This window comes from Sinohyriopsis cumingii, chromosome 2, assembly GCF_028554795.1.
Source record: "Sinohyriopsis cumingii isolate HCF-2022 chromosome 2, ASM2855479v2, whole genome shotgun sequence".
Taxonomy (NCBI): Eukaryota; Metazoa; Mollusca; class Bivalvia; order Unionida; family Unionidae; genus Sinohyriopsis; species Sinohyriopsis cumingii.
This window is the reverse complement of record NC_142962.1, coordinates 14,147,445-14,175,137: the sequence shown is the minus strand read 5'-3', so window position 1 is coordinate 14,175,137 and position 27,693 is coordinate 14,147,445. Positions and strand designations below refer to the sequence as shown.

The 27,693-nt window shown below is 41.5% G+C and overlaps 1 protein-coding gene across 1 annotated transcript in view; it reads left to right on the top strand.

Annotated features, from left to right (window-relative positions):
• Nucleotides 1-2,691: 2,691 nt before the first annotated feature.
• LOC149804361 (ciliary microtubule inner protein 1-like) overlaps nt 2,692-27,693 on the top strand; it is a 28,678-nt gene continuing 3,676 nt past the window's right edge. The window contains exons 1-2 of the mRNA XM_089939400.1: nt 2,692-3,256; nt 25,263-25,347. Coding sequence (XP_089795526.1) covers nt 3,183-3,256; nt 25,263-25,347 — 159 coding nt within the window. The 5' untranslated portion in view covers nt 2,692-3,182. The remainder of the gene's footprint in view (nt 3,257-25,262; nt 25,348-27,693) is intronic.

The window sequence follows — 27,693 nt, the reverse complement described above, 5'->3', positions numbered from 1 at the left end:
CAATAGTCCAGTCTTGAAAGTACTAATGAACACACAAGTGTTTTAGTGGCATCAACTGAAAGATATTTGCGAATTGAGCTGATGCGTCTCAGTTCAAGATATGCAGCCTTGCATATGTTCATGACATGTTGGTGCAATGCGAGAGTACTGTCCAAAGTAACACCTAGGTTTCGTACTGATTGTTTGAATTTAATGTTGGCGTTGCTGATATTTATTGTTTTAGGTAAAGGATGTGAATGAGAAAGTCTTTGTGTTGTGATCAGAATGGCTCAGTTTTATCATCATTCATCTGCAGCTTGTTACAAGTCATCCATGATTTCACATCAGAAATGCACCTCTCTACATCTTGGATGGTAGCATCAACTTCAGTTGGGTGGCTAGATTTGTATATTTGCGTGTCATCAGCGTACAATTAATGAGACACTGGATGATGATCTATGACACTCGAGAGCGACTGAGTGTACAGAAAGAAGAGAACTGGTCCAAGAACAGACCCCTGTGGAACACCGCAACATAGATCAACTGGGTTGGAGTGTATTCCATTTGCAGATACAATTTGTGTCCTGTTGACCAAGTAGGAGTTGAACCACAGTAAGGCTGTATCATGAATGCCAAATACGTGCTGGAGACGGTGAAGTAATATATCATGGTCTATTGTGTCAAATGCTGCAGACAAATCAAGGAGGGTGAGGACTGTAATCTTTCCGCTATCCAATGCAGAGAGAATGTCATTAACTACTTTTAAAAGAGTAGTTTCAGTACTGTGACAAGGGCGATATGCAGATTGTACATTGCTAAAAAGACTAATTCAATTTAGATGAGATACAAGCTGGGATAGAATAACCTTTTCTAAGATTTTTTTTAAATGAATGGGAGATTAGAAACTGGGCGGTAGTTCTTTAAATCGTTATGGTCTAGTGTTGGTTTCTTCAGCAGAGGCTTTACAATGGCAGTTTTGAAAAATGATGGGAATTCCCCAGATGAGAGAGAGGTATTAATAACTTCAGTTAGTGAAGGCAATACTGGATCTAAGCACTCAAGCAGCAGTGATGTTGGAATTGGATCAAGTTCACATGACTTTGGTGCACTCGTCATCACGATTGTACGTACGAAATCCATAGAGACAGGTTCAAATGCTGCTAATGGTTGCCGCTCAAATTCTGTATCCCAACTGTATGGTGAAGACGAGTCAATTGAAATTGTGGTGTCAAGCTTATCTCTAATGGTGTGTACTTTGTCACGGAAAAAATTTGCAAACATGTCCGGAAGGTCGACTGGAGAGAAGGTAGTTGGAAGTGGTGTTGATTTGTTGTTTGACATTAGCTTGTTAGTAATCTCGAAGAGCTCTTTGCAGCTGGAACTTTCCATGATTTTAGTAGTGTAGTGGGCTGATTTCTCTGCATGGACTATATTTGTGACGTTCTTCTTAGCGACTTCATAGATTTGCTTATGAATAGTGAGTCTGGTGGAAAGCCAGAGCCTCTCAGCTTTACGGCTGTCTCTTTAGCAGTGCGAAGCTGGTCCCTAACACTTCTATACCATGGAGAACACTTTTTAACTGATACTCTGCACTTGGTAGCTGGGGCATGTTTGTCAAGTAATGAACGCAGACAGTTATCGAGTTGTTCTGCGGTAGGAGGTAAGCAAGTTGTTAGGTTAGCTTGGATGTCATGCATTAATTTGGTTCTATTTATCATACGGAAGTTTCTTTTAGTAGCAGATAAAGGTGGAGGGTTAGGGACTGATACGTCAAGATGGCAATAAATGCAGAGGTGATCTGATGCAAGGTCATGGTATACCAGGGAGGACCGTAGAATGTTATCATCAGGTCTATGAAGAATCCAGTCTAAAATGTGACCATGTTTATGGGTGGGTTGGTTAACCGACTGTTTGAGGTTGAAAACATTAATGGAATCTAGGAGTTTTGATGTATTTGAGTTTCCTGGACAGTCAAAGTGAAAGTTGAAATCTCCAAGAACAATTAGGTTTCCACCTATCGAATTTCCATAGTCCAGGAGATTCGGAAAATGCTCCAAAGAGAGAGAGAGTCAGCCAGCTTGTTTTTTTCTACTAGGAGGAGAGCGGTATAGGCAGAAAAAATGTACTGACCTTTGCTGCAGTGTGAGTGTGGTTTGGACTAGTTCAAACGATGTGTGGTCGAAATTGAATGTTGTGGTGTAGTTCAGACGTTTTATCATGGAGTTATTTGTGATGACAGCAATTCCACCTCCGCGAGAATTACGGGGGAACGACTTGATGGAGTAACCAGTGGGTGTTAGATCCGCACACTTGGGCTCATCGCCTGGTGTTTTTAGCCATGTTTCTGTCAAGAATAATATGTCAACATTTTCGTCGTTGATAAAATTAACTATTTCTGTGCGTTTTTCCGGTGGTGCTACTGACTAGGCATTGAACAATGCAATGCGCAGAGGTATTTCTTGGATAGTTGACATAATGGTTGACGAATTAATTGGGATTTGAATTAGGTTATCTAAATTAACGGTCGATTTTTTATTTTAAATGGTTGTGTCGAAATAAGGGAGATAACTAGAATTCTTCTTCCTGTTTTACGCCGGCCAGCTTTGAAACAACGTTTCTTTTTTCGCTTCTGTTTACATTTAGGTATTGATGAACGTAGTCCCGGTTCGTTTAGTCTAGAGCACAATGTAGTGTGGAGAGCCAAGGAGTGAACATTTAAAGCAATTAATGAGGGTCCATCGTAGCATAAACGGGTTGACAGGCGAGTATCACGATAATGGAACAGATGATCAATGGCAAAAGTTACCCGAGTCGTTAAAATGGTGTGTGTGTTTGTACATTGTTGATCTACGTCTACTATATACATCGCCATCGAACTTGTAAAAAAAATGGTGCCAGTGACCTTTCCTGATGAAATTTGTGCTTTACTATAGTGACGAGGCCACAGATAAAACTTGTGGTATTTGTTTATTTATTTCGGAACGGTGTGTTTAACCATAGCATTCATGACAACACCTTGTCTAGTATAAATTTAAAATTAATGCCAAGTATAATTTGAAAAAGCAACTTAAGTTATATCATCTGCAAAAGCGAACGTCAGAAGAACATATTCATGCCTGTGCGAAATTTGTTTGAACGATAATCATTTGACGTCATGAAGTCATGTTGCTAGAGGGAAACAGTACGACGTTCAAACTTCTGCAATGGCAGCGGAGGGAGCTGGTGCACCTAAACGTCTCTCAAAGAAAATGAATTTCGTTCAAAATGATGAAATATGGTAAGGATCTATATTTAAAATACATTTTACTTGTTGATCTCCTTACTTATCCTATCCAGAAGAGGTTTTAATTTCCATTTGTGCATCTTTGTTGCCTTCTTCTTTCTCCAGCTTATTTTTCCTCAGCTTATATTCTGTGCTTTAATAAATTGCACGTCACAGTTGATGTTTGCATTCTTAAAAACAGCACAAAACTAGATTTTACTTAGCTACGTCTCATAAATAAATTCTTGGGTTACTTTTGTCCATGGCATATTGTTGACATACTGTAGATTGATCTGTCATATTATTCACATATTATAGCTATTGATTGGACATTTAGCTGACATAATGTAGATAGGCGCTCAGCATTAAAAGGTTAGTGTTAGGACTGATTGGCCTGATGTCAGAACAATGTGACCGGGTGGAACATCATACATGTCTGTGGTTTGATGCCACAGTACTAGGCATCACTGTAAACTACAACACTGCAGACAACGTAGCGATATGACTGAAAAACTATTATAGCTATGATAAAAATTCAAATCACACATACTCAGTTCTTAAATTTAGAAGAAGCGTCTATTACCACACAGTTATATTTTATGGTTTCCGTTTAATTATTCCCTCGAGAAAATGTGTACTTCTGCAATGATTCTACAGTGGATTTTTGTGGTCTCCAATTCATTATTTCTTCCGTGTAATCGAAATTAAGTGAAAACACTTTGATCAATATCCGTTGCAAAGTTACCTACTTTTACATTTTATTTTCAGCCAATACTCACTCTCTGCCAGCGGTAAATTTGACAAGATATTCGCATGACTGAATAATAACCACCATTATACTAATGCACATAATAATTACGTATGTGCAAACCACCGTGATTATTATGCGATTTTTTTTTCTTTAATTTTTTTGGGGTGTGTGTGTCTGTGTACAAAATTATTAAGTTACTGGTAATCTATTCTAAACGTTAAGTTACATTACCTTTGCAAAGTGATTCGGAAAGGTGTTTAGCTTTTTACACGCCTACCATAATGTTCAGCCGGCACATCTTAATCATTTCTGGGAGAAACAATGCCATAACGCGCAGATATGTTTGGAACAGTCCACTGCCATAGGATGATCCAGCTGTTCATGTTACTTGCAGTCGTACTCATGCATAATGAGATATGCGCACGCTTTGAGGTATGCGCTTTGATGTTAAAACAAATGTTAGCACACCTCCCTCTACCCCCGGCCCCCCCCCCCCCTCCAAGCTTACAGCGCAGTGACGTAATTGCCGGTAACTGGCTGATATGTCGGTGCCAAAAATAATAGTTTTGGTTTCGTTTAAACTCAGGGGTCCAGTCCACTTCATGTCTAATACGACTTGGAATGACTTCCATCAAGAATCCATGACCCGAACGGAATGTTATCTACAAATGCATGTACTTTATCTAATATCATGTACACGTGTATACTCCATATACATGCTAGTAACTTTCGATATACACGAAAACTCTACCTAGTCACAATCAGTTATGGTAGGCATTTGAGAACTTTGGCAAGCTTTCTTAGAATTTGATATTTTCAAAAGTACGAGTCAATAATATATGCGTATTTTTCTGAACGTATCGAATAATTATTATGTTGATCATCAGGGAAATTATTTGCCGAGGAATCTCTATGGGTAAACCAAAGATCTCTATTAGTTCGAGTATCTGTCTGTATGTCTGCCTGTAAATGTGGTTATTGGTCTAGCATCGATCTCGCTTTCTTCTCGTCCACAGACGTTTGTAATATACTTTCTTTGTCCGCGATTATTAGCGGAAAATGTTTGGTTCCTCGCCGTGAGAATCGATAAAGGATTAGAGAAAAAATAATTCTGGTCCTATCCTTGAGGCTCGAAATGAAGAGTCAAAGGTTCACATCCAAAATCATTCGTGGTAGGGAGGAATTGCTGTTGAAAGGAAACTTAATCTTTTTTCCCCCAAAACCACCCACTCCGTTTCTCAATGATGTCATTACGTTGACAAAATTTGCCTCAGCATCCTATATCTTTCTATTAAGAATGACATGCCATTGACATATTTCTATTTTTTCTTCTAAATTAAACAAAGATCTTAAAATACTATGAAATAAATTTGTTATTAAAATTAATTCTGAAACTTTCAGCAACAGATGAATATTACAAGAATACTTTCTCTGTAACAATAATTCTTTTAAAAATTATAATTAATTTCTTACTATCAAAATATTACTATCCAGTAACTTAGCAATTGTTAACATTAAAGTGTCATTATCATAATATTAAATTTATAATACGCGAGCAATACTTAAAACACCACAGTATACATTTTCTGACATTTGATATTAGAAAGTGAACAATTTTAGAACGATGTAGCATTTGCACCACATTCAGGTACTTAATTATTTTTATACGTTTTACCTATGATCGAACGGGAGGAGTTTGTCAAAACTTTTAATTATATGCCTAACACCAAAATAATAATTTCGATGAACATTTATTCTTTTGAGGGGGCAATACAGAATTTTATGCAAAAACTAAAGTATTGTGATTTAGAACACGTAGTTAGGACTATAAGTAGTAAGGTGGGATACATTAGCGTCAATGGGAATTAGCATTACAGAGACCCCTGGGACAGATTAGCGTCAAGGGAAATTTAACATGGAGAAAAATCGTGGGTCAGATTAGCGACAAGGGAAATTAACATGGAGAAAAATCGTGGGACGGTTTAGCGTCAAAGGAATTTAAACAGGGTGGGACTTTATAGCGTCAAGGGGAATTGAATATGGGATTTTTTTTTTTAAATTTTTTTAAAAAGGGGTAGGTAATGGAAAGGCTATCTCTTTTCGAGAAATATGGCTGGCCCTGAAAAGGGCCTTTGGATTTATGTTAATGTATTCATTAACATAAATGGTACCGCATTGGTCTTCTTCTTGTCCTTAGGCTACGTCTCACTGTTGGTCCGTAAATCAGCACTCTTTTCAGGCATCCTTGTCTTTCTACGTAGGCTGGTGTTTGTCCTGTGGACAACGGTCCACTTGGATCGGACATACATGGGTATGTCCGTCCGGAACATCATGGAAGACACAAGCGTAGAAGATTGCACATCGGTCCACATCTTGAAGCGACGAGAACAAGTGAATCAATGCACTGAACTGCGCTTATTTATAGGTAGAGGCAGGATTGAAACGGATTGAGTTCATTCACCAATCCAAACACGCGTTACAAAATTCAGTCAGCCCGCATCCAATCCGAAGAGAGTAGTCTGTGACGTCAGTTGGTCTATATAGATTCGCTAGCGCTTGTGTGCAGTCAATCTATGCGACAGTGATTCAACATGACGGAAACTCAGAAAACGATCCATTGGGGTGCACCAGCAGGGGAGACTGCCCAAGGGAACCCGGACTTACTTTCAGAAGAGGTACATTGGGATTTTGTGGATTTTCTTACCTCGCAAGAATTTGTTCCGGAACCTTCGTTACCTTCTTCATTACCGCAAGTGGAGAATTTTAGACAGAGACAGAAAGAAGAATTGGAGAAATTTATGCAACGACAAAAGGAAGCGGAACAAGCTTTCCTCCTACAGCAACAGCAACAGCAACAAGAAGAGGTAAGAAAAAAACAACAGCAACAACAGCAAGAAGAAGTAGCAGCAAAGAAAGAAGAGGGTGAAAATCAAACGGCTACGGTACTGTTGGACATTTTAGCGGAGTTAAGAAGTCTGAAACAAATGTATCAGACTTCTTTATCACGACCGAAGAGAATACGACCTTCCCGAGCTAAACACGCCAACCCTGTGACTAAGCCTGTCGTACCACCCTTAGTGATTTCAACCCAATCATCAGAAGTAGGCCTTGGCCGTGGCAAAGGCTTAAGGCAGTTAAAGTTGATTGGTTAAACTCACCCCTACACCAAAATTAAAAGGCCCTTTTCAGGGCCACCCACATTTCTCGAAAAGAAATACAATTTCAATTTGCCAATAACTCAAAAATAAACCCCACCCATTTTACCCTTATAGTACGTGTCTGTGTATGAGTGCGTGAGTGTAGCTTCTTATTTTAAAATCAAAACTCAAAGACACTTACCTTATATCATTCATGTATTCTTTTATCCATTTTTTACAATCCAATTCACAATTCACCACAGAACACTTTAATTAAAAGTTCATTGACTTCTTCTTTCTCCTTGTTTAGTCTCTCTGTTTTTTGAATTTCTTCACCGTTTTTTCCTCATTTTCTTCCCTTCTTCTTTTCTTCTCCTGTTTCTTTGCTTCTTTTAAATAGAATTGTCTTCTTTCTTCCTCTTCTTCCTCTGAAGAATCCCTCTCTTCTTTCGAAGAATCCCTCTCTTCTTCCGAAGAATCCCTCTCTTCTTCTGAAGAATCCTTCTTTTCTTCTGACTCCTCTTGTTTCTTTTTTGGGCAATCTGGAGACCAATGTCCTTTTTCTTTACAATAATAACAGGTATCTTGACTTTTGTCTTTTTTAGCCCCTGTTTTTTTCTTTTTTGACGGTCTGGACACTCTGAAGACCAATGCCCTTTCTTCTGACAGATATAGCAAGTATCCTGACTCTTATCTCGAAAGGAAGGAGAGTAGTCCGTCGGCTGGTCTGAAGAGAATTTTCTAATGACCCCTCGCAAAGCTCTGACGAAACGTTCCATCTGGGTAGTCTCTTCCATCGTTCTCCTCGGTTTGAGAGTGAAATGAATAGCGAAAGGACAAGACACACCCTTTTTATATACGCTGGTTTGCCATGACTATAAATTAGTCTATGGTGTGTTAACTTGAGTCATTTGACGTTTTCCACTCAAGATGAAACGATCCCATTCATTCGAGAAGAAAGAAGAAGAAGAAGAAAGTAAGAGGCAGAAACGTGATCTATCGCCTCGTACCAGGGCTGAAATCTTGGCACAAATTCATGCCAGTGATTTTGAAGAGGACATGAGTGAACCAGAATCCGAACCCTCTAAACCAAGTTCACCACCCTTAGTCAACCCTGAAAAGTACTATTCCATTCGAGAGACCAAAAAGCGCTCCTCTAGAAAATTTAGAACCACGGCTTACACCTACACGGTGAAGTTTAAAGATTTCAAGGCCGACGTACCCTTGGAGAAAGCAGAAGGGTTTATCACCGAGATGTGGGATTCTTTGCTCACCGCACTCAAGCGACAATGTCAAGCCAAAGAAGACGATCTCTTGACACTATCCATAGATCACGACGGTTTGAAATCCCCTGTTTGGATCGAGTTTAGCAGACCCGCAGAACTGACCCCTTCCAAAGTCATGGACAAGATACAACAGGTGCAACAATCTAATGACCAGTTTGACATCACCGATGGTAAAGCCACACTGAAAATGGCCCACGTCTCTCCTCCTCAAGGGACTGGACGCAAAAAGATGTTATTGGTGGACGACCTTCGCAACACCAAAAAGAGTCTCGTCCGAATTAACAACCCTCAAGACCAAATGTGTTTAGCCCGTGCCATCGTGGTGGGACGAACCTATGCCAACAAGAACGACACGGTAGAATGGAAAAGAACCTGGAAAACTATTCAACAATCCGACCGAGCCAAACAACGAAATGAAGCAGAACTCCTGTTACAACAAGCCGGACTGTCCAAAGACACACCCTGTGGCATTCCTGAGATGCAAAAATTGCAAGATGCCCTAGCTCCACGCTACACCTTGAAAGTGCACCCTCAAGAAATGCGTGGAACTCTGTTGTTTCGAGGCCAAGATTTTAAGGACGGAAAATACATTCATGTCTATCATCACGATGATCATTTCGATACCATTACCAGTATCACTGGATTCCTGGGATACGGTTATTATTGTGAGAAATGTGACTATGGTTATAACAATCGAGAGCAACACAAGCATTGTGGAATGAAATGCCCAGGATGTTTGGCCTCTCCACCCTGTCTGAGCGAAGGACCAGTGCCTTGTTCGACTTGTTTGCGCACGTTTGTCAGTCCTACCTGTTACCAACAACATTTGAAAACACAAGGTTCACAGAAGAAATGTGCTTGTCAACTCCTGAGATTGTGCCCTACCTGTGGACAAGGCATACTTACCAATAATGCCAAGGCACACGTATGTCGATTAAAGAAAAAATGTCACATTTGTCACCACATCGTGGACTTGGAACACAAATGTTACGTGCAAAAATACCAACCCCCACCAGAGAAAGAGGACGGTCACAAGAAGAAAGGCAATTTCATCTTTTTCGATTTCGAATGCATGCAAGAGAGCGGCATTCACATTCCTAATTTCTGCGCGGCTCATCGAGCGTGCGAGAAGTGCATTCAAGAACCTATCTTCAGTCATTGCCCTCACTGCAGCAAGATTCCTGGAGGACGTGAAAAAATCTTTCGGGGACCAAACACGTTAGCCGATTTTGCCCAATGGGTCTTAGACCCCATCGACAAGACGTGGAGCCAAGAGGACATCGAACGTTACGGAGATTGTCATCGTCATGCCACGGTGATGGCTCACAATTTCTCCGGATACGATGGACAGTTTCTTCTCAGATACTATACGGAACAAGGCACCGAACGTCCTAAAGTGACTTTGAACGGAGCCAAAATCATTTTCATGCAAGTGGGACAAGTACAGTTTAAAGATTCGATGAGTTACTTGGCCATACCTTTGAGCCGAATGCCTAAAACGTTTGGAATGACAGAAATGGCTAAAGGGTACTTTCCACACTTTTTCAATACGGAAGCCAATCAACATGCCGTTCTACCCCATTTGCCTGAGGCTCACTATTACGACCCCGACAACATGCGTACCGAACAACGAGAAGATTTCTACGCTTGGTACCAGGCTCACGCCTCGGACCCCTTCGACTTTCAGGAAGAAATGTAAAGTATTGTCGTTCCGACGTGGACATTTTACGACGTTGCTGTGGAAAATTTCGAGAACTGTTCATGGAACACGGAGGGGTCGATCCTTTGAAAGAAACCTACACCATTGCCAAAGCGTGTTCCTTAGTGTACCGCCAACGATTCATGCCTGAAAACACCGTGGCTGTCATCAGTCCTCAAACGACCCACTTTGTCAAACGTCAATACTCGGTCAAAGCCCTACGCTGGTTACATTACTTGTGCGACAAGGAAGACAAGTGGATTCAGCATGCCCGCAACGGAGGAGGCGAAAAGACCATCGGAACGTATTCGGTCGATGGCTGGGACTTAGAAAACCCCAAGATCGTGTACGAGTTTAACGGTTGCTTATTTCACGGATGTCCCGTCTGCTACCCTGACCGTGACACTAAAAATCAGTTTTTACAACGGACCATGGAAGACCTGTACCAGGACACTTGTCAGCGACGCCTAAAGCTAGAACAGCAAGGATACCAAGTGGTGGATATGTGGGAACACGAGTACGATCACCGTATGAAAACCGATCCCGAGTTTAAACGCCTCGTGGAAAGTTACCAGTTCATGGACCCGCTGAACCCGAGGGATAGTTTGTACGGAGGAAGGACCAATGCCACCTGTTTGCTGTACCAAGCCGACGAAGAGAAAGGAGAAGAAATCAAATACTTGGACGTGTGTTCCCTGTATCCCTACGTGTGCAAATATTGTCGCTTTCCTGTAGGGCACCCGCAATTGCTGACGGAACACATCGACCTGAAAAACATTCGACAATACGAAGGCTTGATCAAGTGCAAAGTTTTGCCTCCCACGAACCTATACCATCCCGTCTTACCTCACCATTGTCAAGGCAAACTGATGTTTCCCTTGTGCCGTACTTGTGCCGAAACGTGCAACCAGGACCAACCTTGCCATCACAGCCAGGAAGAACGGGCCTTGACGGGAACCTGGGTCAGCGTGGAATTGTTCAAAGCTCTGGACATGGGATACCAACTGTTAGAAGTGTACGAAATTTGCCACTTTCCCAAGACACAACAGTACCACAAGGGTGATCCGAGTCAGAAAGGCATTTTCGCCGACTACGTGGATGCCTTTTTGAAACTGAAACAAGAAGCCAGCGGCTATCCTTCCTGGTGTCACACTCCCGAAGACCAAATACAATTCAAAGAGAAATACTACGAACAAGAAGGCATCTCTTTAGACCACATCGAAAAAAACGAAGGCAGGCGATCGTTTGCCAAAGTGATGTTAAATTGCTTGTGGGGTAAAATGGCACAACGACCGTGTTTACCCAAGACGGAATATTTGACAGAACCTTCCCGCTACTTCCAGATGATTCACGACAAAACCAAATACATGAAACACGTGGGCGTCGTTCGAGAGGATTTGATCTTGGTCAATTACGAAGAAGATCTGGACTTTGTACAAGACGACCCTTTTGGAAATGTCATCATTGCGGCTTACGTGACAGCTCATGCTCGCTTAAAATTGTACGAAGCTTTAGAACTGTTAGAAGAACGCGTCCTGTACTTTGACACGGACAGTTGCATTTACATCCATCACCCGATTCAACAGCACCCTGACATCGAAGGAGACCGTTTAGGAGCCTGGACAGACGAGCATCCCGACGACAAGATTCTAAGTTTCGTCAGTGGTGGTCCCAAAAATTACGGCTACGAATACCGGGACAAACAAGGAGAAGTGCACACGACGTGCAAAGTGAAAGGACTGACTCTGAATCATCGTACCAGTCGAGTGGTCAACTTTGGGGTATTGAAAGAAGCCTTGCAATCGGGAGAGGATGGAAACTTTAAAGTGACCACTTATCAACCGAACAAGATTGTACGTTTGCCCACTCACCACATCGTCAGTCGGCCCCTGGAAAAAATCTATCAAATCGTGTACCAGAAGCGAGTGAGACTTCCCAATCACTTTACGTTGCCGTACGGTCACATCGATATTGGTCAGCATATAAGAAGGGACAACGTCCAAGACCAATAGTTCATTGTTCATTGAAGTAACTTACCATGTCGTTGACGAAGAAGAAACCAGATTGGTTAGGAGTCAAATGTTGGACATCACCGAGACCAGGGTTTTGAGGCTTGGACACAAGAGGTGGCCCAGTATGCACGAGAGTTATTCAAGGAAAAAAGTTACTTTTCAACCTGTGTTAGTGACGGTGCCAGAAGAACCCGTCACCCAGGACGGGACTGTCGTGGACAGGCCTGAAAGACCCTTTCGGGAGGACACTTGTGTGACCTTACCCCCTACTATAGAACTGGTTAGAACTTTACCCAAAACATGTGGTTGTTGTACAGACACTTGTTTTTTATTCCACGTTCATGTGCCTTTTATTCTTGTACTTAAGCCTTTGGCTTTTATGTATTTTTGTCTTTCGTATTCATGTTTGAAAAAAACATTCAATAAACGTGTTCTGAAAAAGTATATAAACTCTTGTCTTGTTTGTTTTTTCGTGTCACAAGTGACATTCCTCACACCATGACTACCTCTACTGTCTCTGCTCCCTCTTCCTCTACTGTCAAAGTCATCGACGAACACTTAGATCGTGCCAGTTGGGAGGCTTTGTATCTTCGCCATCCCTTTAACATGCTCATTGCTGGACCTAGCGGTTCTGGCAAAACCGAATTCGTCAAACGTTTGATCGAACATAAACATCATTTGATCGATCGGCCCCCTCAACGGATCGTGTGGTGTTACAAAGAGTGGCAATCGGCGTACAGCCTCTTGCGAGAAAGTCAAGGCGATTCCATCGTGTTTGTGGAAGGCATTCCTAAAGAAGACGATGGCATCGTCTCTGACTCCCGTCAAACCCATTTGGTCATTTTCGACGACATGTTAGGAGAAGACGAAGAAGAAATTAAACTGTGGTTCACGCGCAAAGGGCATCACCGTAATGCCAGTGTCGTTTACATCACCCAAAATTTGTTTCAACAAAGTAAAGCCCATCGCACCATCAGTCTCAATGCACATTACGTGGTCTTGTTTAAAAGCCCTCGAGATAAATCGCAAGTGCAAGTCTTAGCCAAACAGTTAGGAACGCCTTGGCTGACTCAGGCGTACGACGATGCCACTCAAACGCCACACACCTATTTACTCGTCGATTTGAAACCTACGACTCCCGAGGATTTGCGATTTCGTACCCACTTGTTTCACCACTGGTGCCAAGACGGAGGACCTGTCCTGTACACGTCTCCGTCCTCGACTTCATTTCACTCCCCATAAAAAAAATCTATTAAAAGCTCAGACCCTTTTTCGTCTGTCTCACACAGTGCGAACATGACGTCCCTTCAGTCGCATCTTTCCGTCAAATTGATTCGTGCCTTGTATGGCATCAGTCGAGAAAAAAATCCACAAACACGAGCTCGTGTCTTAGAAGCTAGTCTCAAAGAAGTCTTACGATGGTTCACGGTGACGGCACGTCAATTACTCCAAGGAATCATTCAGATTCCTCATCAAACCAAACGCTTTTTTGATCGAAACAAAGTCGCTTTGGTCCAACTGGCCGATCCCCGCATCGACACTCAAACCAAAAAACAAATCATTTTGAAACCTGGAGGGAGCGGTACTCTAGGAGGGGTCATCATTCGCTCACTCTTAAGATGGGATCCTAATGCCCCAAAAGTTATACCCAAGACAAAAGTCCAACGAAGCCCCAAGAAGAAAAAGACCAGGTCCCAAAGGAGAACTTCTCCAGTGGCAGGACCCTCCTCTGACCAGACACCACCACCACCCCGGAAAAAGAAAAGAAGCCCCCAGAAAAAGAAAAGTCCACAGAAAACTAGTCGCAAGAGAGGCACTTCGGCCAGGACGCAACCTTACACTCGCAAACCACGACCTGCCACGGCGGTGACTGCGTCTCCGGCAGCTTCACGTTTGTCCACTTCTCCGTTAATGACACCCAGAACTGAAGAGTACTTGGAGACGTTGATCACACCAAGAACTTCTCCGTTGATGACCCCCAAAAGAACTTCCCCAGTGGCAGGACCTTCCAATTTAGTGGCAGTGGCTGCTGCTCACAAAGTACCTTCTCCCAAAATCAAAGTTCAAGAAAGATCGGGCATGTTACAAGGTTTACTGGATTTGTCCAAGCAAGAACTGGCTCGATTTAGTCCGTTACGTACCCCTGCACGACGTGTCATGCCTGTCCTCAAACTAATACGACGTCAAGATAATCAGTGGCGACGCGTTCCAGTATAAAAAAGGCCTGTGACCAAGTCGGCTATCAGTGTTTTTTGGTGCTCCTGAAGACTCAAAGATGTCACCCTCCAGAAAACCCCAAGGAAAGAAAAGGAAAGGACTGCCACCACGTTTAGCCAAACATGGGGACATGTTATCTGTCCTGTCCAAAGCTTCTCCACCCCTACGAAAAAAACTCATTCAAACGGCCTCCAAAGAGGTCATCGATACCGTGTGCGAATGTTGTTTGAACGTTTTGAAAGGCACGATCCCTTTGTCCAAACACCAGAAACAATGCTTAGGCAAACATCGTCACGTTCTTCGCCAAATGGTTCAAAAGAAAATTCCCATTCGTCAAAAAAAGAAGATGTTAGTGCAACGTGGAGGTATTTTACCTCTCTTGTTAGGCCCCATACTGAAAGGAGTCTTGGGAACCATGTTGGGAGGACTGGTGGGAGCAAGATAAAAAGGCCTCGGAAGTTCCAAGATCTCAGAATCGACCCCTGACAACCCCATGGAAGGACGAAAACTAGCTTTAGTGCCTTACAAACGATGGATGGAATACCATCGGTGGCAAGAACAACGCACCCCGCATTTACCTCCCAATCCCCATTTGAGCGAGATGTCCCAGTTACAACACGAATTGCAGTCCTTGATGGATCGCCAAGATTTGTCCGAAACAGAAAAATCTCAAAAGTACGGTCAACTCTTGCAACGACTGCAACTCTTTCACCAGAAAGCTTTAGACGAAACAGCTCTACCCACTCTGAAAGATTTTAAGACCTTGATGAAAAGTCCAGCACCATCACCAGTACCAGTACCAGTACCACCAGTACCAGTGACCAAGACAGAAAAAGGAAAAGAAGAAGAAGAAAAAGGGTTCAAAATCCACCAGAAAAAGTATGCAAGTTAACAACACCACCTACCTCCAGAATTGGATGGATTAAAAAGATGATGGCCACCCCTTCTTCATCACAAGAGAAAAAGAAAGTGAAGACAGAAGTGAAGACAGAAGTGAAACAAGAACCGATATCCCCCGCTCAGACATCCTCCTCCTCTTCGACACCTATTGCCGGTCGCACACGCAAAGCATTGCAATCCAAGAAAATACCCCAAGAGAAAAAGAGTAGCCTCTTCCAAGAGTGGGTGCCTTATTAACACACCAACCAACACATAAAAATGGAAAAAGTCTTAGCCAGCATTTACTACGATCCCTCCCATCCTGCAGGTTACGCAGGAGTTCAAAAATTGTATCGTGCTGCCAAAACGCAACTGAAAAGTCTCCGTTTACCTCAAGTGCAACGATGGTTACAAGAACAAGCTACCTACACTTTACACAAACCCATTCGACGCAAGTTTGCCAGAAGTCGCACCCGAGTGGAAGGCATCGATCATCAATGGCATGCCGATTTAGCCGATGTCTCTCATTTGGCCAGCTACAATCGTGGCTACAAATATTTGTTTTGTGTCATCGACGTCTTTTCCAAATTTGCTTGGGTCGTACCCTTGACTTCCAAATGCAGCAGCGAGTTAGTGCGAGCCCTGCAACGGGTGTTGAAACAAAGCGGTCGTCACCCTCTTCGATGGCAAACGGACTAAGGTACCGAATTTCTGAACCAAGCTTTCCAAAAAGAATTAAAGAAACGTGACATTCATTTTTTTACCACCGAGAATCCCGAAACCAAAGCCAGCATCGTGGAACGTTTTCAACGCACTTTGAAAGAACGCATGTGGAAATATTTTACGCATCACCACACTCTGAAGTACATCGACATCTTACGGCACCTGGTGCAAGCGTACAACCAATCTTACCATCGAAGCATCGGACGTGCCCCGCAAGACGTGACTCCCGACAACGAACATGCTGGTGTTTGAGCGTCTGTTTGGTACGTCCCCGACGAGGGCTGTCCCCAAGAAAAGTGGAGAGTTGGCCGTAGGAGATTGGGTGCGCATTGGCAAAACCAAACGCACTTTTGACAAAGGTTACTTACCTAACTGGACGACCGAACTGTTTCGCGTCACTGGACGAGTGCATGGCCGTCATCCTGCCGTCTATAAATTGGAAGACATGAACGGAGAAGTGCTCAAAGGAACGTTTTATTTGCCCGAGTTACAACGTGTCACCAAAAAGAAGACGACGTGTACGACATCGAAAGCATTCTCGAACGCAGAACCCGTAAAGTGGGCAAACGACGTGTCAAAGAAGTCAAAGTACGTTGGAAAGGATATCCGCCCAGTTTTGATTCTTGGATCGACGCTTCGCAAGTCATCGACTATAAAAAGAAGTGACCATCATGCGTTTTCACACAGACGCAGCTACGTCGACCACTCCTCCTTCACCCAGTTCTTTTGTGCAAGATTTACAAAAACAACCCTTGTGGGTGTGGTGTGGAGAACGTGTGCCTAAAACGCAAATCGTCTTTTTCTGCCAGATCTTCGTGGTGTATTGTGTCATCGGGGCAGCCATCGCCAATTTGAGTTTGCAACAAGGAGACAAACAATTGTGGACCATTTTATTGAGCAGTTGCATCGGTTACCTGCTTCCTAATCCCTCCCTGAAATTCACCTCGAACGGGAACCACGGGAACCTCGTGTCCAGTGCCAGTGCCAGTCACCACTCCAACCACAACCAGAACCCCATTTTGGGCGGAGACACGCCTCTGACGTCCACTAACCCCTCGGACAGCCACAGAACTCTGGAATTATGAGTCACCAAAACCAATTTTACTTAACCTTACCCAGTGACAGTTCCATGGAGGTGTTTCCCAAGAACACGTTGTGCTGTTACACAGCCAAATTACCTCAAGCCATCCCCTTAGATCACGAAGCCCATTGGGAAGTGGCTTTAGTAGAAATGATTCACCCGACCCAAGTCCTCAATGTCCTTCCCAATCAAAATTTTTTTGATGTGGAAGTTCATGACGAACAATTGCAACAGTGGATGGATAGCAATGTCAAATATGACAAGAAAACCCGTACACAAAAGTACACCACCTATCACTTGTTCATTTCCCCAGGCTATTATTTTAGTGGTCAACATTTGGTCAGCACCATAGCCTCCAGGTTTAATGGAGTGTTTCTGAAAGCTTTGGAGCATGTTAACAAAAGTGTCACCATGGAGTACCACAAAGTAGCTCGTCGCTTCTTGATGAAATTTGAACGGAGTAAAATCCTGTCCATTTTATTTTGTCCTGAATTGTATGACATGTTGGGCGGAGACATGAACCTGAGAATGAGCATGATGAAGAAAAGCGAATTACCCATTGTTTACGACAACGAGTCTTTTAGCAAGTTATTTCGTGCCCCGGTAGAACTGAACCAAGGACTGAATTTGATGTTTGTGTACTCCGATGTGGTGGAGTATAACGTGGTGGGACACACCTCCGTACCGTTACTGCGTGTCATTCCTTTCAAAGTGGATTCTGCCACGAACACTGACGAGGAAGGTGGAAACACTTACCACGTCCACCGCGAATTTGTACATCCTCACTATTTGCCTGTCAGTAAGTCGTATTTGGACACGGTCAACATTACTATAAAAGGAGATTTGGGACAAAATATTCCATTCACCAAAGGAAAAGTTACGGTGAAACTCCATTTTCGAAAACGGTTTTCTCACGATTCGTAAGTCATGTATCCAGGGTACCGAGGGGTTGCTCGACAGCGAGGACACGGTTTAGGAGATATGTTAAAATCGGCCTTTTGTTCGGTGGCCCCGGTGTTGAAACCGATGGTGACACGCGGATTGCACGCCTTGAAAGATGCGGCACTGACGCAAGGCAAAGAATTTCTCCAAAATGTCATCATCGACAAACAAAACCCTAAAGAAGCCTTCATGAGGGCAGGCAAAAATGTCTTGCTGCAAACGGGCAAAGGCATTTTGGGTCACCGAGAAACACCTATAAATGCCCTGCACGCTACCGAGTCAGGCATTCAGCAAGGACAAGGCAGAAAGAGACGACGAAGAAAACACCCTTTCACCAGACTTCAAGCTAGAAAGGCCAAGAAAAGAAGAACCGTTCGAGACTTAGACGTTTTCGATTATTGAGAAAAGAGACAAAAAAATGATGCACCGAGAATCTTGCGCTTGTTCCAAGACGGAACTGGATCTGTTTGCCATGCCCCCCACGATGATGACGATGCAAGAATCCCAGTGGGTGGAATTTCACCCCGTCTCCTCACTGACCGATTCCGCTCCCATCGAGTTTGAAATCAAAGGACAGCCCGAAGATTACATCGATCTGAATAGCAGTTACTTGTACCTGAAAGTCAAAATTCTAGATAAGACTGGAGGTGCTATAGACGATGAAGCAGTAGCTCCCGTCAACAATTTCATGCATTCCTTGTTCAGTGGAGTGGACTTGTACTTGAATAACAAACTGGTCAGTAGCAGCATGGATACTTACCCTTATCGTGCCTACCTGGAAAATCTCTTGACGTACGGAATAGATGCCAAGAACACTCATCTCAATGCCTGTGTGGTATGGGAAGCTGACGAACCTACCAAGTTTGAAATATTGGAAACTGATGAAAAGAAAGACAACAATGATGGATTTGTAGAACGAAGAAAGAGAATCACGGGAGCCGACACAAGTTTAGAACTGATGGATCGTTTGCATTTGGACATGTGGTTGCAAGAAAAGTATTTGCTGAACGGGGTGGATGTCCGCCTGAGACTGAATCGTAGCAGTGCCGCTTTCCATTTGATGGCTGATAGTGACGGTTACAAAACCAAAATCCTAGAAGCCAGACTCTACGTACGCCGTGTGGAAGTGTTACCTAAAGTGGGAAACGACATCAGTCAGACGTTGAGCAGAACGACTGCCAAGTATCCCATACGACGCGTGGAAGTGAAAACCTTCACCATTCCCAAGGGACAGCGATCCATGATCGAAGATCATCTGTTCCAAGGACAGTTACCCAAACGTTTGATCGTTGGTATCGTCGAGAATACAGCCTTCAACGGAGCTGCCGAAAAAAATCCTTTCTACTTTCAACACTTTGGCGTGTCCAAAATCGAAGTCAGTCGCGATGGCAAGACCTTGTGTACCCGACCTTTCGAACCTGACTTTACCAAGAAGAATTACTTGAGATCGTACTTGTCCCTGTACGAAGCCACCGGACAGTTAGGAACCAATACCAGTCACGGTATTACGTACGAGTATTATGCAGGAGGCTACGCTTTGTGGGCTTTCGATTTCACTCCAGACCAAGGCAGCGACGAGGGACATTTCCACCCTATAAAATCCGGCCAGATTCGTGTGGAAATTCAGTTTAAAGACCGAGACCCTGATGAAACGGTGAACGTCATCCTGTATGCAGAATTCGATAATACCATAGAAATCAACAGTTTGAGAGAAGTCATCCTAGATTACTAGAAACCATGGAAGACTGTTATCCCTCTTTACCTAGTGGAGAAACTTTTAGTGTTGCATTGTTGTTAAAAAATGTTAGAGTTGTTGTTTAGTGTTAAGTGATTTTTGAATAAAAAATGTTGTGTTTTGAAAAAATTGTTTGATGTTATATTGTTGGATTATTGTTAAAAAATGTTAGAGTTGTTGTTTAGTGTTAAATGATTTTTGAATAAAAATTGTTGTGTTTTGAAAAAAATGCCTTTGTCTTTTGTTTAGCTATAAGAATGTTGGATTGATGCTCTTTCATTTCTTACTATCCCTCTCATGACACTCACTAAACGTTGCGACTCAAAAACCGTGTGGGGGATGTTTTCCTTCACGTCCGCGCTTTGACTTTAAGAACCGTGTTGTTTCCAGTCTAACCATCCATTGTCGACTCATCCTCCTAAGAAGATGTGCTCCAAACTAGCTAAACTCAACGAAGCCTACGTGAATTTGCATAGGGTCAGACACAGTCTGATACCGAAGCCAGAAGAAATAGAGAATGTGAGAATGTTAAAAATCACTGAAGGCCTGATAGAAGAGCTCTTCAGAGAAGAAATGAACAGGGAAAAAGAAGAATGGACAGAGAAGTACAGACTTCAGAGACAGCAGCAACAACAACAACAAGAGCAGCAGCAGCAACCTGAAGCTGACAGAGGCTTTGTCGATTGTCGTATCGACACCAAAGAGTTCTTCTTCTCTTTCCGAAGAAGCAGACCTATCGCCAGAAAGTCTATCCTCAGAGGACATCGCATTCTTAGAAACTAAAAAGAATGCCATAGCAAAACAAAAAAAAAACAGCCCTTTTCAGGGCTACCCAATACTCTAGAAAAGAAATAACAATCGATTTGCCAATGTGTGTAGGTAGAGTAGTGTGAAAATAAACTAACTCTTTTTTTAAAAAAATGTGAGGGTATGTGTTTGTGTGTTTGTGTTTGTAAGTGGTTAAGTAAGTTGGTATGGATAGTAGATTAAAATGATGTCTTTTTTTTTTTTTGGTGTTTGAGGTGTAAATTTAGGGTTAGATTGGATTGCTTTGCGTATGTGGATAGTCTATTGAAGTGATTTATAAAAAATTTTAAAATAGTGATGGGTAGCATAAAAAAGTGAGTGAGTGTTTCTTTTAGGTCCGTGCGTTGTTGTTTTTTTTTGGTTATGATCTAGGTAAGATCAATTTTATGTTTTTAGGGGGATGTTTTCCATCACGTCCGCGCTTTCACTATAAATTGAAACTCGTTCGGCAGTCCAGCTACCCTTGTTGATTGATCAACACCAAAAATGAACACGAGACTGGAGAAACTGTTGGAACTTCATGTGCATCTGGAATATGCCAGGCGCGTATTAAATGAACTGGCCGCAGAAGCCATTGTGGAGGAGGGAAGGATAAGAGAGGAGGAGGAAAGAAGAAACAAAGAAGAGGAGGAGAGAAGATATAAAGAAGAAGAGGAAAGAAGATACAAAGAGGAGGAGAGAAGATACAAAGAAGAGGAGGAGGAGGAAAAGGAGAGAAGAAGAAGAAATTTCAGAATCCCAGAGAGCGAAAATTGGGATTCTGAAGCGACATATCCTGCCTCTGCTCTCTCCCCCAAAAAGGTAAAAAGTAACTGGGGGACAAGATGTGTATGCGGCGCCAGGCCTGGAAGGTGCCACCATTAACCAGGTGTCCATGAATTTCTAAACAAAAAAACAGCCCTTTTCAGGGCTACCCAATACTCTAGAAAAGAAATAACCATCAATTTGCCAATGTGTAGGTAGAGTAGTGTGAATATAAACACCAACTCTTTTTTAAGATAGTGTGAGGGTATGTGTTTGTGTGATGGTGCTTGTAAGAGCTAAGGTATGTTTGTGGGAATAGTAGATTATGGGTTTCTTTATTGTTTCTTAGCGTAGGTGAAGAGTATAGTTAGGGTTCTGTAAGCGCTCACGTACGATTGTGTGGATAGTAGATTATGGATTTTGTTTATCGTTTCTTAGCGTATGTGGAGAGTATAGTTAGGGTTTTGTAAGCGCTCACGTACGATTGTGTGGATAGTAGATTATGGATTTGTTTATCGTTCTTAGCGTATGTGGAGAGTATAGTTTGGGTTTTGTAACCGCTCACGTACGATTGTGTGGATAGTAGATTATGGATTTTGTTTATTGTTTCTTAGCGTATGTGTTTGTGTGTTTGTGTTTGTGTGTTTGTGTTTGTACCTGCTCACGTACGATTGTGTGGATAGTAGATTATGGATTTGTTTATTGTTTCTTAGCGTATGTGGAGAGTATAGTTTGGGTTTTGTAAGCGCTCACGTACGATTGTGAGGATAGTAGATTATGGATTTTGTTTATTGTTTCTTAGCGTATGTGTTTGTGTGTTTGTGTTTGTGTTTGTACCCGCTCACGTACGATTGTGTGGATAGTAGATTATGGATTTGTTTATTGTTTCTTAGCGTATGTGGAGAGTATAGTTTGGGTTTTATTATATGAAATGAAAAAGTAGGGGATGTTTTCCTTCACGTCCGCGCGTTGTTTGGTCATGATCTAGGTAAGATCAATTTTACGTTTTAGGGGGATGTTTTCCTTCATGTACGCGCTTTAAGTATAAGAACCCACAGTATTCGTCGTTCAAACCATTCTGCAAAGAATAAAAAAAGAAGATGGCTTCTAACCAAATGGACAAAATACAAACATTACAAGACGTTTTAGACAACTTAGGAATGATGGAGCAGATGTTGATAAGACTGGTTGAAGACCATTATTCCTATAGTCCCCATCGTGTAAAGATGGAAATCAATAACTTAAAAAAGGTAAAGGACAAGATTAGTGGTGTCATGAAAGAGATAAAGAAGGAGAAGGAGGATGAAGAGGAAAGAATAAGAATAAGCAAATGGAACGAAAAGATTGAAAAAGAAGAAGAAAATGAGAAGAGGAAGAAAGAAGAGGAGGAAGAGAAGAAGAAAGAAGAGCAGGAGAAAAAGAAAGAGAAGAAGAGAAAGAGTGTCGGAGATAAAATAAGAACTTGGTGGAGAAAAAGAAGAAATTAGAAGCAGAAGAAGAAGAAGAAAACCCAAAGGCCCTTTTCAGGGCCAGCCATATTTCTCGAAAAGAGATAGCCTTTCCATTGCCTACCCCTTTTTAAAAAAATTTAAAAAAAAAAAAATCCCATATTCAATTCCCCTTGACGCTATAAAGTCCCACCCTGTTTAAATTCCTTTGACGCTAAACCGTCCCACGATTTTTCTCCATATTAATTTCCCTTGTCGCTAATCTGACCCACGATTTTTCTCCATGTTAAATTTCCCTTGACGCTAATCTGTCCCAGGGGTCTCTGTAATGCTAATTCCCATTGACGCTAATGTATCCCACCTTACTACTACTATACACTAAGCGAACAGCCTCCTTTTGGTACGGTCAATACTGATATTCTGTACAATACTGCAAAATAATGGCAATTTACTCAGTAGTATTCTTGTAGCTGCAGATTTTCCATTATGTCTGAAACAATTTTTACAAAAAATACAAATAAAAGCTTGTTTAAATATTGAATATATTCCAGGTGTGGCCCGTGTATTTTCCGATCGTATGAATGATGATTTCAGTTAATTGTTTTGTTCTAAAAAAATTCTGCGTTCCAAGGGAAAATGCATAAGGGAGTTTCTTCTATAGCAACCGATTACTTAGATTATGTCCCTAACCCCAATCTGAATATAATATCTCCATGATCCATGTATAAAAAATGACTCAGACGACAGAGACATGAGTAATATGGCCTGACACTAAAGTCGAACCAGCAGCCACGCATTCCCCTTAAATACATTATTCTTCATGCGTGTCATTCAAAATCACAAATCATTCATCGGCGATTTGACTACCTGGTAGTAATTTAAGAAAAATCTTTGTAACCACCCTCATATTTTTCAGCGACACTTAAATAAAAAAAATTCACATTAACTCGGACTTCTCGATTTAAAGCAAGTGTTTCGATCACGATATGTAAATCGTTTTATCAAGAAGAAAAGGAGCAAGTTAATGCAGTCCTCGACATAAAGCTAGGTCCATGGTGTAGGTACGTTACATATAACTTTTCTGAAAATGTGCGTCTTTCTTACTGGCCATCATATGTATGCGTACTGCTACCTGATACCAAATGACGTTGGTACGCGTGTCATGTACTTGCAGTTCTTTTATTAGCTATTACACGATAGGAAAAAAAAAGAAAGTACCGTGAGCAAGACATAATACACCCACGCCGTTTTTAGCGTGTTCTATATAGATAAATGAAACCTTTGTGCAGAAACCTTTTACTTCTTTCAGTTATAGTGACCTTGGCGTTTGACCTTTGGACCTAATGTGCATGCCGTCTACGTTGTTTGGTCCAAGTCTATTAAGTAGAACTAATGTTATTGTGCAGAACTATTAATGTTTTATTCTCTCATCCAGTCACAGCGACCTTAGTTTTTTTTTAACTACAAATTGGATTTGGATTCTTCCTTACACCAAGAGCACGTGATCCACAAACTTTGGTAACTGGACGATGGAGAACTCAAATTATTGAGCGGAAACTATTTTCGTCTTTCAGTCTCAGTCACCTTGATGGTTTGATTCCAAAATCAATACCGTTCTTCCTTACTCAAAGTGCGAGCCATCCACAAAGTTTGGTACAGATAGATCATACAGAAATTGAATTATAGTTTGGACACCAATGTCTTGCTTTCTGTCGGTGACCTTGAACTTGGAATATTTTATGCCGAAATCGATTGGGTTCGTCCTTACCCCCGAGATACACCCCTGCATTAGCAATTGGTTATTTTTTAAATTCAATCCATATGAAAATTTTACATGTAATTTCATAAGTAACGATTTCTCTTGTAAAGAAAAACTGAATAAACAAAATAAATCGTATGAGAGGTCACAGAGAGCCTGTTTTTTGTAGTTTAGAATCTTGCACGACCAAATCAAATTATTTTATTTTCCGTTTCAAATATTCGCGTGGCAGTAACAATCTTTTTGATTTTCAAGTCGACTCTTCTCGCAAAGAATATGTGACTAGCCTTACTCCAGCGGAGACGACAATGTTATGTAACTGTACTGTACACTACTAGTTCAGCTCATGGCAAAATAAGTTCGGCACTAGACATAATTCATCAGTCAAGGTCGAAGCAAATACATGTACCAACTTAATACATCCATAGGCTTTCATTTTCGAATTGTTGTTATGATCACGGGTCAAGTAACTAGTTGATGGCGCAAAATAAGGATGACAGCATAAGGCCAGAGACCTGGAAAGACACCAGCCTAACAAGCGATTTTGAAATAAGAGAAAACCAGGTCTATTAATTTAAAACTAGTCTTCTGATTAACTTCCGAGATTATAACAATAAGTATAATATTCAGAATTCATATTATGCATTTACTTCATTGATGGGATGCCAGTATAAAGTGAAAACAGGCAAATAAGTTTGTTTGGAACCAATTACCAAAAATGAGGTTTCCAAAGAATATTCAAATGAAGGGATATTATGAATTATAGACCAGAATTTAGCAACGTCTTTACTTTTTTTCCAGGAAAGACCATGTTCGTCACGAAATCTTGTCCGAGCGATTGCGGTGGCCGAATTCGTGGGGTTACCTGGTCCGAGAATACCAAAAGGTAACTGTACCAGTTATCATACAAACTGAGCTTGTTTAGTTTTGTTGTTTTCAACGGCACTATTGACACTTTATTTTCTATATTACGCCAAGGAAATAGGAGTACAAATTGGGTCCCTATATGCTCCTCCTTGTGTCAGATAAATACACCGATATATTGCAGCTTTTCTAATGAACTAATATCTACAAGAACACGCTATACGCGAGATATTAAAACATTTAGAATATTAATGTGCTGTCCAGCTAAGTTCTTTAATAGGGAATGGTACGTCTGTGCATCCCCGCAAAGTACTACCCAAGGACGTTTATACACTTTTCCAGTCTGATCATCCAATTATTAAACGTCTTTTGTACTCCCTTTTGGGTATGTTAAAAAAAACTGCATTTCTAACAGTGTGGCGGTTTTCGAATCGTCTGTCCCTCAGCGAATCTTTGATGACGAGATTCAGCCAAATATCCTTTTGAGCTAATTAGGGAGGGGTGTGTGGAAATGCCTGGAAGGTCCATTGCCATGCAGTACATGGGTACCTCGGACACCATTGCGCAGACGGATGGTTCGGTAGTGTTCCACCAATATTTGGCAACACTTTTGAGGCACATAAACGTCCAGTGTAAATAATAAAGTCAGGAACAGGATCCTGGAAGACCCCTGGCCTTTTTGCAAAGAAACATATGTATAGAACTATCTTGTCAGTTCATCAACGTCAAGCTTTGTCGTCCCTGCTCATTTTTCTCCAACCCAAACTTTAGTTATTATCTCGTCAGTCAGGTTAAAAATGTAAAATCCAAGTTTCATCCCATGTGACAATCTCATTCAAACGTCTCTGATCACTCTTTACATATCTGGCCAGTAGCTCTCTGGCGATCTCAACCCGAGTCTGATTTCAGCCTACGACAAAATACGGGGCCCATCGTGCATAAACCTTTCTGAATTCCAATTGATTCTTCAACATATTAAAAACAGCTGACGAATTTATGGCCGTGATAACAAATATCTTCCACTCCGTATCTAACATCTTCATCGTCTCTTTCAAAGCAGCCACTTCTCGCTCGCCATTCGCAATCAACGGTTTTCCAGAACGCGGCCATTTTCCATGGAATCGCGATCGTTTTCAAACGATGAAACCATCTGAGAATTGTAAGATATCAGAGAATTACGTTCATAAACTCTATTCAAGTTGGCCTTGATATCTTACATTTTACATCACGTTCGGTTATGTGTTAAATCACACGCATATATATATATATATATATATATATATATATATATATATATATATATATATATATATATATATATATATGTAATAAACATACAGTGAACAGTACGAAACTAGTATCTAGCAAGCCTGAGCGATTTTGACTCCTTAATGAGTCTTTTTCAAAGGCAAATACAAAACATCGACAAGACAAGCAAATAAAACAGAAAAAACGGTTATGTTTGCTAAATTTTACATGGCTGTTTCTACAGGAATTCAACCTTTTAACTCTATTATGTGTCAGCTAGTTTATTTCAGCTTGTTGCTGATACTGGAAAATATTTGTATTGACCAATAAATTGATGAGCCATAACGACATCTGTTATTTTATTTAACTTATTGTAAGCGCAGATTATATCCTGGATATTTAATTGTTATAGTAGTCATAGGCTATTAAGCAAATTCAGAGAATTATTTTTAAAGAAAATGTGTCGTCTGCAAAAGAAAATTTTATTTGTGCATGGTTGTCTTTTTCAAGTCCTCTTGGTTTCAATGTTCTAAGGCGGCAAATCCAGCAAGATTCCTTTTCTTTCCTGGTTTTGGGACTCCAGTTGGGGTTGTCAGCAATTGCAATAAGTGGTATATTACTGAAAGTGTGGTGTGGGGAGGAGAAGTGTTCTGTGAACAGACTTAATCCTCTCTAACAAACCTGCAGTCGCCTACTGGAGACCAAAAAACCTCAAAGACATCCTAGTCAGGGCAAAGCTAACGCCAATCACTAATCAAGACTACTCTAGTCAATCTGGCCCCTGTGGCGATAAAAGGTGCAAAATCTGTCAACATATGATCGAAACCAGGGCATTTTCTAGCACAGTGACTAGAGAAAAATTATACATGGTCCAAACAAAACATGCAAAACAGAATGTCATTTATCTCATCATATGTAAAATCTGTAGCCTTCAGTATATCGGAGAAACTGAAAAGCTACACAAAAGGATCAACCTTCATTGATCTGACTGGATGATAAAGAAGCTGTAAAGAAGCCCAGTTACATACTTTGTCCATAAGAATGCAATAGCAGGTAATTACTTCAATAATGTAATGATCTGAAAAAAGAAAAACGTGCACACTTACTTTTTTTTACCAAA